The following is a 12841-nucleotide window of genomic DNA, read 5'->3' on the forward strand; positions in this document are numbered from 1 at the left end:
GCAAAATGCGGCTCACAGTACTCACCCCATCCAGTTATTGTGAGAATTAAATGAGATAGCCTGCCAAAGCACTCAGGACCCAGCAGGAACGATCATCATTGGCTGCTGTCACCAATCTTTTTTGAGCTAAGCTCGGCTCACCGATGGAGTGGGCCGTGAGCCCAGGAGAACTGGTTACTGCGGTTACCTTGTGATGACCCTGAGCCAGGAATGAGGGAGCAGGTGAGGTCAGCGCCAAACTCCTCAATGTCTTCCAAGAGACAGAATGTACTAATGGACGCTATTCTCCTGCTGCGTGTCTGTCCTCAAGAGATTTCTAAGAAGCAGTGGCAAGGCCTCAGGAGCTAGGTCCCTGGCAGAGAGCAAGTTTCTGGTGACCACGGCACTCAATATAGAGAAAACAAAACCCCTGATAAGGTGCGGAGAAACTGTCAGGTTCTGCACATGGCTGGAACCCTTGGTGACTCCCTGGGAACCCCCTCCCCCCCCCCACCTGCTTTCCTCTGATGGACTTCAGCTCGCGCTAAGCTAAGGACAGCAGGGGACACTTGGTGCGCTTCCCTGGCCCCTCCCTCCTGGATTTCAGGACGTCCAGCTAAGCGCGGGGCTATCTTTAAAAGGAATTAGTCGTGGCTCCTATATAGCCCGCTGGTGAGGGCAACGTGGGACGGCCCAGGCCAGGAATTCCCCGAGCGCCCCCAACGCCTGCCCTCCGCTGGAGAGCCCGCAGCGCCTCTCCCGGGGCAGCACCCCGGGCCCGCAGAACCCCTCCGAGGAGAAACAACCAGCTCTGCAGATGCAGCCCTTGCAGTTTGGGTCTCTTCTCTCCTCTGACGTAATGTCAGTTTCCTGCTTTCGCACTGCAGTGTGCAGCTCGCTGGCCGGTAAGTCTGAGGATCAATGGATTGAACGCCAAGATAATCACCACCACTATCCTGCAGTTTATTTTCCACGAATACACCCCGCCCCCAAATTCCACGACTTTTGGCTTTTCAGGCGGTATTGTTCTCCCCTCCCCCCAGGAAGGCCGCCTCTACACACAGCCCAACACCAGGAAACAGGCGTCGGTTTGTGGCTCAAATGTGGGGCCGGGGCGGGGTCGGCTCAAACCTTCTCTGCACCCCCACCCCCATCTCCACCCCCTGCTTTGAGATGCCAAATCCCTAGCTTTGTTTCCAGCAAAACTATGGTCGGAGCGGCAGCATTTCCTCCCCTTCTCCAGAAACCGAGCTGGGAAGTGGGTAAAAACTATTTACTACGGAACGTGCTAGGACGCTTCTCCACGCCCCACACCCCCACAGGGAAAGGACCGGCAGCGACCGCCCCACCACCTCACTCGCGCCGGGCCAACTGCAGCTCCGCGGCCGCTGCCACCGCCCAGCCGAGCCCGGGGAGACTCCCAAGGGCTCTTTAAATACGATCTATAAATACTACAGGCGCTCGGCGCGCGCGTCACGGCAAAACCGGCCTCCGATTGGCTGTCGTAACCCCGCTATTTGCATAGCCGGATTGCTCAACCGGGCGGCGACCTCAGCCGAGTGTGCCCCTCCCCCGCAGCGGGCGCGAGGGCCGCTTGGGGCCGGCGGGCGGGGACCGCTGGGTGGCGGCCGCGCGGCTCCGCGACGAGTGCGAAGCGGTGGTGGCGACGTCCAGAGTGACTTGAACTCCGGAACATTTCGAGTCTTGAGTCATGCGGCGGTCTTCCGGGAGGCCGGCCGCCTCCCAGAAGGATCAACTTTGCGCAGCCGAAGGCCGGCGCCTTTAGACCGGGTCATTTTGCTTTTCAAACACAGAAAGAAAAAGTTTGAAGGGTTTCACCCGAACAGATGCGCTGGGTGGCTCGCGGAGGCATCACGTGAGACCTTGGACACGCAGCCAGAGCCCTGTCCAATGACTTGCGTCTTGGGGTGTTCAAAAAAGGCTTTTTGCATGATCACTAGTCAGACCTCGTTAGTTTGAAAACCAAACCAGGAGTGTTCTGGAAATGAAAGAGGTTTAAAGCTAAGTTTTCAAAACAACAACAACAACAACAACAACAACAAAAAACACCCATTCATCGATAAGAAGCTAGGGGAAAAGATTCTCTTGTAAAAACTCAAAATGTTCAGCTACTTGGCCCTGACCGGAGCTGGTTGCCTCTGGGGAGGCGGATAGTGGCAGAGAGGGTCAAGAGAGTGGGGAAAGACCACGCTCTGGAATCCGGGAAGCAATCCGACGTTGCGGAGAATATTGGCACTCGGGATTCTGTTGAGAAGATGCTATTGATCGCGGGAGATAAATGTAGATAAATGCGCAGATATTGTTTTATATTAGTATTCAGATGTTATGAAAATAGTTTTATCTTCAGGATGTAACCTGAGAATAGGAACTGTGGCTGCCGATTGTTCCAAACATTCTAGGTAAAATCTACAGCATAGTAAATTCCTTACTTTTGAATGTGATAAATACGATGACTTTCAGTTTCCTCATTTTGTTTTAAAATGCCCTGCCTTTAAAGTGCAGAAAGCACATGGTAAGGGTCCAAGTCTTCCCGTAACAGTATCCTGGGAAGACGCTAGAAGTGTATGTTGGTGTCTTACACCGAGTCGGTCCTCAGAAAATGTTAGTGATGTGAATCAAATACGTTCATTAGAAGAAACTAAGCATTGATCAAAAATCTAAGGTCTCATTCAATTATGTTTCATAAATGTCCTTTCCCCCTATATCAAACTCAAAACTCATAGGACTCTTGTTATTCTACAACACTCTTTTAACTTATGTTACTTGGATGCAGCGAATATGTATCTAAAAGCTTTTTGAAAAAGAACTTCGGATTTTAACTGAAGAGCGCCCTCTGCTGCCAAACTGTTTATGGGCAACGCGCCTGAAAAGTGAAATGCTTGGGAGTATGCCCACCTAGTGTCAGACTTTATTTTTGGGGGCTCCAAAATCACTGCAGATGATTGCAGCCATGAAATTAAAAGACGCTTACTCCTTGGAAGGAAGGTTATGACCAACCTAGATAGCATATTCAAAAGCAGAGATATTACTTTGCCAACAAAGGTCCGTCTAGTCAAGGCTATGGTTTTTCCAGTGGTCATGTATGGATGTGAGAGTTGGACTGTGAAGAAAGCTGAGCGCCGAAGATTTGATGCTTTTGAACTGTGGTGTTGGAGAAGACTCTTGAGAGTCCCTTGGACTGCAAGGACATCCAACCAGTCCATTCAAAAGGAGATCGGTCCTGGGTGTTCTTTGGAAGAAATGATGCTAAAGCTGAAACTCCAGTACTTTGGTCATGTCATAGAAAGAGTTGACTCATTGGAAAAGACTCTGATGCTGGGAGGGATCAGAGGATCAGGGGCAGGAGGAGAAGGGGATGACAGAGGATGAGATGGCTGGATGGCATCACCGACTCGATGGACGTGAGTCTGGGTGAACTCCGGGAGTTGGTGATGAACAGAGAGGCCTGGTGTGCTGCAATTCATGGGGTCGCAAAGAGTCGGACACGACTGAGTGACTGAACTGAACTGAATTGAAAACTGGCAAGGTGAACTTTGGGATATTTTTATGTCTTTGCAATTCATTTTGTAATTCTAGCCATTTTAATCATTTATGCTAAGCAAATAGGATCATTCAGTTCTGACTATTACCTTAAATATCATTCTCATTTCCACAGTAATACATAGCAGTTTATGTTTTAAAACCAATACTAAAGCAGGAGATAGACTTGTTTTACAGTCAGTATTGTCTGCATTGGGCTTCCCCAGTGGCTCAGTGATAAAAGAATTTGCCTGTAATGCAGGACGTGCTCAGGAGACCCAGGTACGATCTGTGGTTTGGGAAGATCCCACCTGGAGAAGGAAATGGCAGTCCACTCCTGGAGAATTCCATGGACAGAGGAACCTGACAGGCTACAGTCCATGGGGTCACAAAGAGTCAGATACAACTGAGTGACTAAACAACAAACAACAAAAAAAAATTCTCTGCATTAATAGCTACCAAAATAAGAAAAAAAAATGCTTTAATCATTGAAATACTTTTTCCAGTAATTTTAGTGCTGTGTCATATGAATCATTAAAATTTGACTAATTTGAACACACACTAATTGCAACAACTTACATCAGCATTTTCCTTCTTAGCTTTTTTTCTCTCTGTCTTCACCAATGTTTCTCGTGCCCCAGGCCAAGTAGAAATGTACTTATCGAAGCTGCCTTTTTGGTTGTCATCTCTTCACTATAAAGACTGTCATTTTATTGTAGTATTCATGTATTTATTGTACTTACACAGTATTTTCCTCCCCCCTTTTTTAATGTTAATGTTTCTTTTACTAATTCATTTCTTTGTTATCCGTATTAATGTGCTAAGATGAAAACAGTTTTTAAAAAGTCCCAAGTAGCTATGTAAATTGGAAACTGCACATCTTGACTGCTCTTCCAATTGGTTCTCATTTTTCAGAGCTGCTCATCTTAAGGAAGAAAGAGATACAGTCAGAGGTTAGCCACTGGTACAGCTTTGAATCACTAGGAGGTAAGAGGATAACTGGTAAACCACAAATGAAGAGATAAGGGAGGCAAGCGTCTTGTGCTGTAAGTGCTAATATGGGCCTTTGGCTGCATTCCTCACAGTAAGCACTTTACCACTGTTTATAGAAACATACAGATAATGATCACGAATTAGCTTGTGGTTCTCGATTCTCTCTCAGTTGCAGAGTCAGAGATGGAAATAGAGTCTGTTATTATGCTGAGAAATGTATTTAGAAAAACGTACTGGGCGGTGGGGTGGTGGGCGGTGCTAGAGAGAGACTGTGTCCCTGTGTAAGCCCAGGGTGAGCAGTGTAGCATGGTCAAGGAAGTCCAGTGCTCCACCTGCCCTGTGAACTGGCCTCCCTTTTCTCAGTTACTGGTGCAGGAACTGAGATGCTCACAGCTGCCATGGGAATATGCCTGGCAATTGTTTGTCTCCCCACCCCCCATTTATTTAGTGATGGTAACGGCACCCTACTCCAGTACTCTTGCCTGGAAAATCCCATGGACAGAGGAGCCTGGTAGGCTGCAGTCCATGAGGTCACTGAGTCAGACATGACTGAGCGACTTCACTTTCACCTTCCACTTTCTGGCAACCCACTCCAGTGTTCTTGCCTGGAGAATCCCAGGGACGGGGGAGCCTGGTGGGAGGCCGTCTATGGAGTCACACAGAGTCGGACACGACTGAAGCGACTTAGCAGCAGCAGCAGCAACAAGTTGTTTTATTTATATTGTACTGTGCATGGGAGCAACTGGATACATAACAAAAGGCTTATGAATTGGTCCAGCTTCATTGCAGTTAGATCAACACATCCCTGAGATCCTGGGGTAATTAATAAATTAATTTGCAGTAGACTGCAATGCTGGCTTGTCTAGTCCATTGACCAAGGGATGGTCTCTAAACTGTATTAGCAATGTCTTTACCTGACAAGGAGATTATATGACCCATAGCATGTGGATATGGGAGTATGTACACTTGGTATGGCAGAAGTATGAAATACATACTTATAAAATTTGGGTTTTCTTTTCTGGGTATATACAGAAAATATACAGAAAGAAAAATATACTTGTTTTGTATATGCTGTCTATTGAGGAGCTCATAAATTCTGCTTACAATACTAAAGAAAACTATTTTGTTTTTGTAAAAATAAATTTATGACAAAATCTAGTTGATTTTTATCTTTTATAATTACTCCTTCACAGCTGTGCTTCCTCATTTAAACATACCTCCCTTTATGTAATTTTACTCTATACATCTAGAACATGGCCTCTATATATCTGTACTTGGCCTAAAGAATATTATTACTAGAATTAGTATATATCAAGGACCAACCAAAGTTTCTTGACAAGGCTAACACTATTGTTATTTGCATTTTATAAAGAAGATAATTGATCCAAGTTAGTGTCAGAGCTAGGAATCAAATCCAAGTCCATATGACTCTAGGTAAAACCCTCAGTTCAGTTCAGTCGCTCAGTCGTGTCCGACTCTTTGTGACCCCATGAATCGCAGCACGCCAGGCCTCCCTGTCCATCACCAACTCCCAGAGTTCACCCAGACTCACATCCATCGAGTCAGTGATGCCATCCAGCCATCTCATCCTCTGTCGTCCCCTTCTCCTCCTGCCCCCAACCCCTCCCAGCATCAGAGTCTTTTCCAATGAGTCAACTCTTCACATGAGGTGGCCAAAGTACTGGAGTTTCAGCTTTAGCATCATTCCTTCCAAAGAAATCCCAGGGCTGATCTCCTTCAGAATGGACGGGTTGGATCTCCTTGCAGTCCAAGAGACTCTCAGGAGTCTTCTTCAACACCATAGTTCAAAAGCATCAGTTCTTCAGTGCTCGGCTTTCTTCACAGTCCAACTTTAACATCCATACATGACCACTGGAAAAACCATAGCCTTGACTAGACGGACCTTTGTTGGCAAAGTCATGTCTCTGCTTTTCAATATACTATCTAGGCACTTACTCCTTGGAAGAAAAACCCTCAGAGAATACTGCAAGTATATAAAATTGAAAATGAAAGCCATAGGCCTAATACTACTCATTTTCTATGGTATCCTAGAGCAATACTTTCCAAATTATATATCAGAAAATGTTTGTTACATATGATAGATGTGAATGGCATGAAGAAAGATTCCATGATCAAATACATTTCGGAAATAATGGGTTAAACCAACACTTTTAAATTGTAAAACTGTACGTTTGTGAGAGCCATTCATGCTTGTAGTCATTGTGGATTTGTATAGTTATTACTGTGTTTTTTCCAGGAAATGGCAAAAACATGTCTTTCTACTTTTGCATAATGTGCCATTTGAACTCTCATTGGAGCCAGAGATGGGAATAATATGAAACCCTTAACACCTGGATACTGTCCTTTTTTGTGCATTGCTAAAATAATCACTTCCTGATGCCTTTTGGGTTGACAGATTATTTGTACAAGATGGATTAAAAAAAACTTCTAAATCTTTACAGGGTTCTAAATGCCTTACTGGCGAAGGCAATGGGACCCCACTCCAGTACTCTTGCCTGGAAAACCCCATGGACGGAGGAGCCTGGTAGGCTGCAGACCATGGGGTCTCGAAGAGTTGGACACGACTGAGCGACTTCACTTTCACTTTTCCCTTTCATGCATTGGAGAAGGAAATGGCAACCCACTCCAGTGTTCTTGCCTGGAGAATCCCAGGGACAGGGGAGCCTGGTGGGCTTCCGTCTGTGGGGTCGCACAGAGTCGGACACGACTGACTAGACTTAGCAGCAACAGTAGCAGCAAATGCCTTACACTATTACTTGTTACACCTAAAATATATGTTTGGAAAGTTCAAAGATTTTCTTGCTAGTGAGAGACTTGCCAAACTCAGTACAAGGACACTAGAATAACGAAATGTAAAATTATTTTAAAAATAGGCTAAGAACAAGTAGTTGGTTCACGTAAAAATAGCTGAAATTTGTGCGACTGCACTAGTACATATGCATGATATATATTCGTTTGAACTTGTTGATTGGAGAGGCTGTTTTTGTTCCTTTATCCTTGCCAAATACTTGTCCCATAGGAGGCATTCATGTGTCCAATATTTATTGAGTGCTTTGTTTGTACCTAGGCATGGTTCTGTTCCTGATGCTAGAGATATGAGTGAAAAAGTCTTCATTGAGCTTACGTTTTATTGGGCAAAAATACACGATAAATGAAAAGAGGGATGTGAAGCCACAAAATGAATAACGGATACTGAAAAACTTGTAGGGTTAGTAGATAGGAATTCTCAGTGAGGCCAAAGCATTTTTGAGATGGGTACCAGAGTAAACACACTGGAAGGAAGGGAAGGGTATGAGGTCACTTTTTAGGAGGTAATGTGATGATTGGTAACAATAAGAAGTTTGGACTTTAGGGTTGAGAGGGTTAAATAGTGTAGTGTAGTGTTTGTTGCTCAGTTCTGTCCAACTCTGCAACCCCATGGACTGTAGACCACCAGGCTTCTCTGTTCATGGGATTCTCCAGGCAAGAATACTGGAGTGGGTCGCCATTTCCTTCTGCAGAGGATCTTCCCAACCCAGGGATTGAACCCCGGTCTTCTGTGTTGCAGGCAGATTCTTCACTACAGATTCTGAGCTACAGGGAAGTCCAAGAGGATTAAATGGAAGAAGATAAAAGGATTATTGGAGAGAAAAAGATCAAGACTGAGAAGGCATGGTGTTGAATGGGATAGTGTGTAAGTGATGCAGCCACAGGGGATGGAGACAGAGTGAAGAGGAAGACAGTGAGCTCTGTGCTGCTCTGCGGCTGAGGAACTGAAGAGATCACAGGTGGTGCTGTGAGGAGGGCAGGTGCTGGTCAAGTTGTCTGGAATAACCTCAGAAAGGCTGTAGAGTCTGAGGGGCGCAAGAGGTGAATTGGTTTGGAAATAGCAGTTTATATAAATTCAGGTCAAAGGTAAAAGGAGGTGAGAAGACCATGGGGAGGAGAATTACCAGAAGCAGCCAGAGTTCAGCTAGGCCAAGACTGTGGTGGAAATGAAACTGTTCTCCTCAGATCAGGACTTGAAACCATGTGCAAGGACTCAAACCCAGCCAAAACCTTTGATCTTCCAGCTGAGATCACACACCTGGTTTCAGGACTTAATGAAGCTCCTTAAGTTCATTGTGTCTTGGTGCTGAATGAATTCAGCGAGAGGCAAAGTGATGGGGGCTGTAGTCCATAGGGTTGCAGTCAAACACAACTGAAGAGACTTAGCAAACCCATAGATATATTAATATAGGACACTTGTAAGAGAGACAAGTGGGCAGGCAAGGGAGCTCTGATCCCAGGATTGAATGGGGTACAATTTTATTTATTTATTTATTTTTTAAATATTTTCCTTTAATAAAGAATTTCTCATCAGGTTTAATGGGAAACAATGAAAACTTCACGTAAACAGTCCCGTAGGGAAACTTTTACTATTCATCATTCAAATCATATCTTTTTTCTTCAAAGTCTGTACATATTCTTGTGATGTTTTCCATAGTAGGTCCTCATATACATTTGACCCATCTGTAGATCCTCAAGGAGACACTCTAAAGGAATTAGATGCAAATTCAGCATCAACTTCTTCTAGTTCTCTAGTTATACTCCTGCCAACTCCTGCTGCATCAATCTTATGCCTAACAGGTTTTCCTGAAGCTGTTTGATTCTGTCCGCTTGCTTTTTGACTGTAGTTTGTAACTCGGTATTTTCCATTTCAAGCTTTTGGATGTGATCCTGTGTTTTTTTCAGCACATTTCACGACCTTTGTACATATATCCTGTGTTTCCTGCACCTGACTTGTGAGTTGATGTAAGTTGCTCTTTAAATCCTGTGCCTCAACTTCTAACTTGGCACAGTGATATGACATGATGTCCAGGGATTCCGCCAACTCAGACCGCTTTTTGAAGCTGTCAGACAGTTCTTGTTGAAGGTGTCTCACAACTGCTTCTCCTTCTGCTTTCTCATTTTCATACTGACGCATTCTCTCTTCTACATGCTTCCATAACATGATTAACTCCGTGTTTCGTTCCTCCAGCATCAGACGTTGTTCCTCATGTTCAGCCTGAAGTTTTCTCAAAGTCTGCAGAAACTGGTCTCGGATGCTAATAACTATCTTCTCTTTACTGTCGGCTCTGTTTTGTGCATCATCCAGTTGCTGTCGGAGCAACATGTTTTCACTCTGGAGTTGAGATAATCTTTCCCTTAAGGATTCCTGCTTTCCAAGGTATTCATTCACTTTGCCTTGTTCATTGAACATGTGTTCAATAACCTGCTTTTGACACTGTGCTTCATGTAAGTCTCTCTGGACACGTTCTAACATCAAAGTCTTTTCTCTGAGATCATCTGTCGTCTGATGCAGCTTGATTTTTAGCTGATTGAATTTATTTTTCACTTTAGAAAGCTGCTGGGAAAGCATCTCATTGTCACTTTTCAGGTTAGCCATATCGAACTTCATTTGGTCCTGCAAGCGTAACCTCTTATCTTTTGCTTTCTGGGAGGCAAGTTCCAGGTCTCTTTGTGATGTCTGACCTTGATCATGATCGTGTATGGCAGGAGCCAGTCTAGAACGGTAGGATTCCACTTCTGTTTCCAGTCTTTGTTTGCTTTGTTTTGCATTTTCCAGCTCAGGGTTTAGCATTGTATTTTCAGCTATCGGAATGTTAAGCTGGCCAGTATGCTGGAATATGGCCTTTGTCAACGTTTCCTTGTTCAATTTTATTGCCTCTTGAGGATAATCATTCTCTCCTTCTACAATTTCAATACCCTCAAAACATTTCTTTTCTTTTTCCTGGTTCTGATTGTTCACTGTGTCTATTCCTAGTCTTGCCATGGCAATTGCATCCTGCATGTGGTTTTCACGCAACAGACCTCTTGCTTTTCTCCCACTATCAGAAACCTTCTTCTTTTCATATGCTGTTTTCCTTGCAGGCCTTTGCAAGACCAAGGCCTGCTAGAGTCTTGAGTGGTTTTGGAAGAGGATCAGGCCTTGGGAAGGCAGGATGAGAGAAGCCCTGGACTCCAGGTGATGGTTTGGGAAGGGTTTCAACCACATCTTCAATTTCAGTATCAGAATTATTGTTCTCAGAGAGGGTGGTACTCTCTCGTCTCACAATGCCACATTCTGCTTGGTTTCTCTTGGATTGCTGAAAAGCCTTCATTAGCTTTGCTAAGTTTGGTTTTGGTTCCTTCTTGGTTTCAGAACCTAAGACGTCATCATCTGATGTAGGCCATGAATCCACACCAGGTTTGTTGGAAAACCTGCTTAAAGAGTCTTCTTCAGAACTCTTAGCCGCTGGGTTGCTTTTTTGGGGAGTAGTTTTAGGCCTCTTTTCTTTATATTCAGAGATCAGTTCACAAATGATATCAAAACCACTAATAGCAGCATATTCTTCCGCAGTCCATCCAAAGACATCTGGAGAAAAGACGTCAGCACCTCGCTGAAGGAGAAGACTGACTACATCGGTACATTCATAATTGACAGCAAGTATGAGGGCGGTTCTTTTCATCTTATCAACCGCATGTATATCTGCTTCTTTTTACTAAAAATTCCACCATTTGCTGTTTCCTTTCACTTATGCCAAGTAAGAGTGGTGTAAGGTCATCTATGGCGATCCGCATCGGGGCTCCCGCCGCCGCCGCCTCAGGTCCCGGGCCACCCGGGCTCCGGGTCCCGGCTTCCCAGGGGCAGTGGGAGCCCCTGCAGGCCGTGGACTTCCTCCACCAGCTCCGCCGCCGCCGCAGGGCCGCCACAATTTTATAATCAAAGGAAAGTGGGGGAGAGGAAAAGACTGACTTCTTCAAGTAGAAGTCAGGCTTGTATCACTAGCTCCTATCGGGCAGGAGAATGTCTGACCTTATGAGGTCAAACTAGGATTATCATGGCGCTTATTTAAATCAGTAGAAGGGCATAACATTTTTCTTTCATTTAGTGGGTTGGGGCATATATCTTGCTTTTATTCATGGCTTTAGAACCTTTTGATGAAAGTGAAATAGAAGAGTGAAAAAGCTGGCTTAAAACTCAACATTCAAGAAACTAAGATCGTGGCATCCAGTCCCATAACTTCATGGCAAATAATGGGGAAGAAATGGAAAGAGTAACAGACTTTATTTTCTTGGGTTCCAATATCACTGCAGATGGTGGTTGCAGCCATGAAATTAAAAGACACTTGCTCCTTAGAAGAAGAGTTGTAACAAACCTAGACAGCATATTAAAAAGCAGAGACATCACTTTGCCAACAAAGGTCCATCTAGTCAAAGCTATGGTTTTTCCAGTAGTCACGTATGGATGTGAGAGTTGGATTGTAAAGAAGGCTGAGTGCCAAAGAATTGATGCTTTTGAACTGTGGAGCTGAATAAGACTCTTGAGAGTCCCTTGGACAGTAAGGAGATCCAACCAGTCCATCCTAAAGGAAATCAACCCTGAATATTCATTGGAAGGATTGATGCTGAAGCTGAAGCTCCAATAATTTGGCCACCTGATGTGAAGAGCTAACTCATTGGAAAAGACCTTGATGCTGGGAAAGATTGAGGGCAGGAGGAGAAGGGGATGACAGGATGAGATGGTTGGATGGCATCACCACTCAATGGACATGAGTTTGAGTAAGCTCTGAGAAATAGTGAAGGACAGGGAGGCCTGGTGTGCTCTAGTCCATGGGATTGCAAAGAGTTAGACACAACTGAGCAGCTGAACAATAACAATAGTTAAGCAGGTCTGCTTCATTCCACCATGTTCTGATAGTTTTCTTGAGTGATCATTAACTTACAGTGGTCTTCCAGTTCCTTAGGTTTCCCTCTCTATCTGTAATCCCCTTCTGGGACTTCTGTAGCGACCTGTGTAACTCTTCTGTTGTATCCCTATCAGAAACATCAGTTTGTTGAATGAATAAATATTGAATTTTCATATAGATAGAATTATTTCAGTTGAATTTTACCTTAATTCACTTTTTAAGATAATTTTAAAGTAAGGCAGTCTGACTCCCCTTGTTCATATTTTGATTTGTGTTTTAATATACTCTTGAGTCATACTGTTCATGGGGTTCTCAAGGCAAGAATATTGAAGTCGTTCGCCATTCCTTTCTCCAGTGGACCACGTTTGGTCAGAACTCTCTACCATGATGTGTGTGTCTTGGGTGGCCCTACATGGCATGGCTCATAGTTTGATTGAGTTAGACAAGGCTGTGGCCCACACAATCAGTTTGGTTAGTATTCTGTGATTGTGGTTTTCATCCTGTTTGCCCTCTGATGGATAAGGATAAGAGGCTTATGGAAACTTCCTGATGGGAGAGACTGACTGAGGGGGACTCAGTCTTGTTCTGATGGGCGCGGCCATGCTCAGTAAATCTTT

At 44.5% G+C, this 12841-nt stretch overlaps 1 protein-coding gene and 1 long non-coding RNA gene across 2 annotated transcripts; one reads left to right on the plus strand and one right to left on the minus strand.

Annotated features, from left to right (window-relative positions):
- The first annotated feature begins 504 nt into the window (after positions 1-504).
- On the plus strand, positions 505-12588 carry LOC138987966 (uncharacterized). The gene is made up of 4 exons (XR_011464282.1): positions 505-884; positions 4435-4506; positions 8081-8206; positions 10895-12588. It is a non-coding gene; the product is annotated as an uncharacterized lncRNA (long non-coding RNA).
- LOC138988010 (ankyrin repeat domain-containing protein 26-like) lies at positions 8469-10655 on the minus strand. The gene is given in 3 exon segments (XM_070371849.1): positions 8469-9240; positions 9242-10444; positions 10545-10655. Coding segments are annotated over 3 exon segments (1458 nt in total). The 3' UTR covers positions 8469-9096.
- Positions 12589-12841: the final 253 nt, after the last annotated feature.

This window comes from Bos mutus, chromosome 5 (assembly GCF_027580195.1).
Source record: "Bos mutus isolate GX-2022 chromosome 5, NWIPB_WYAK_1.1, whole genome shotgun sequence".
Classification (NCBI taxonomy): domain Eukaryota; kingdom Metazoa; phylum Chordata; class Mammalia; order Artiodactyla; family Bovidae; genus Bos; species Bos mutus.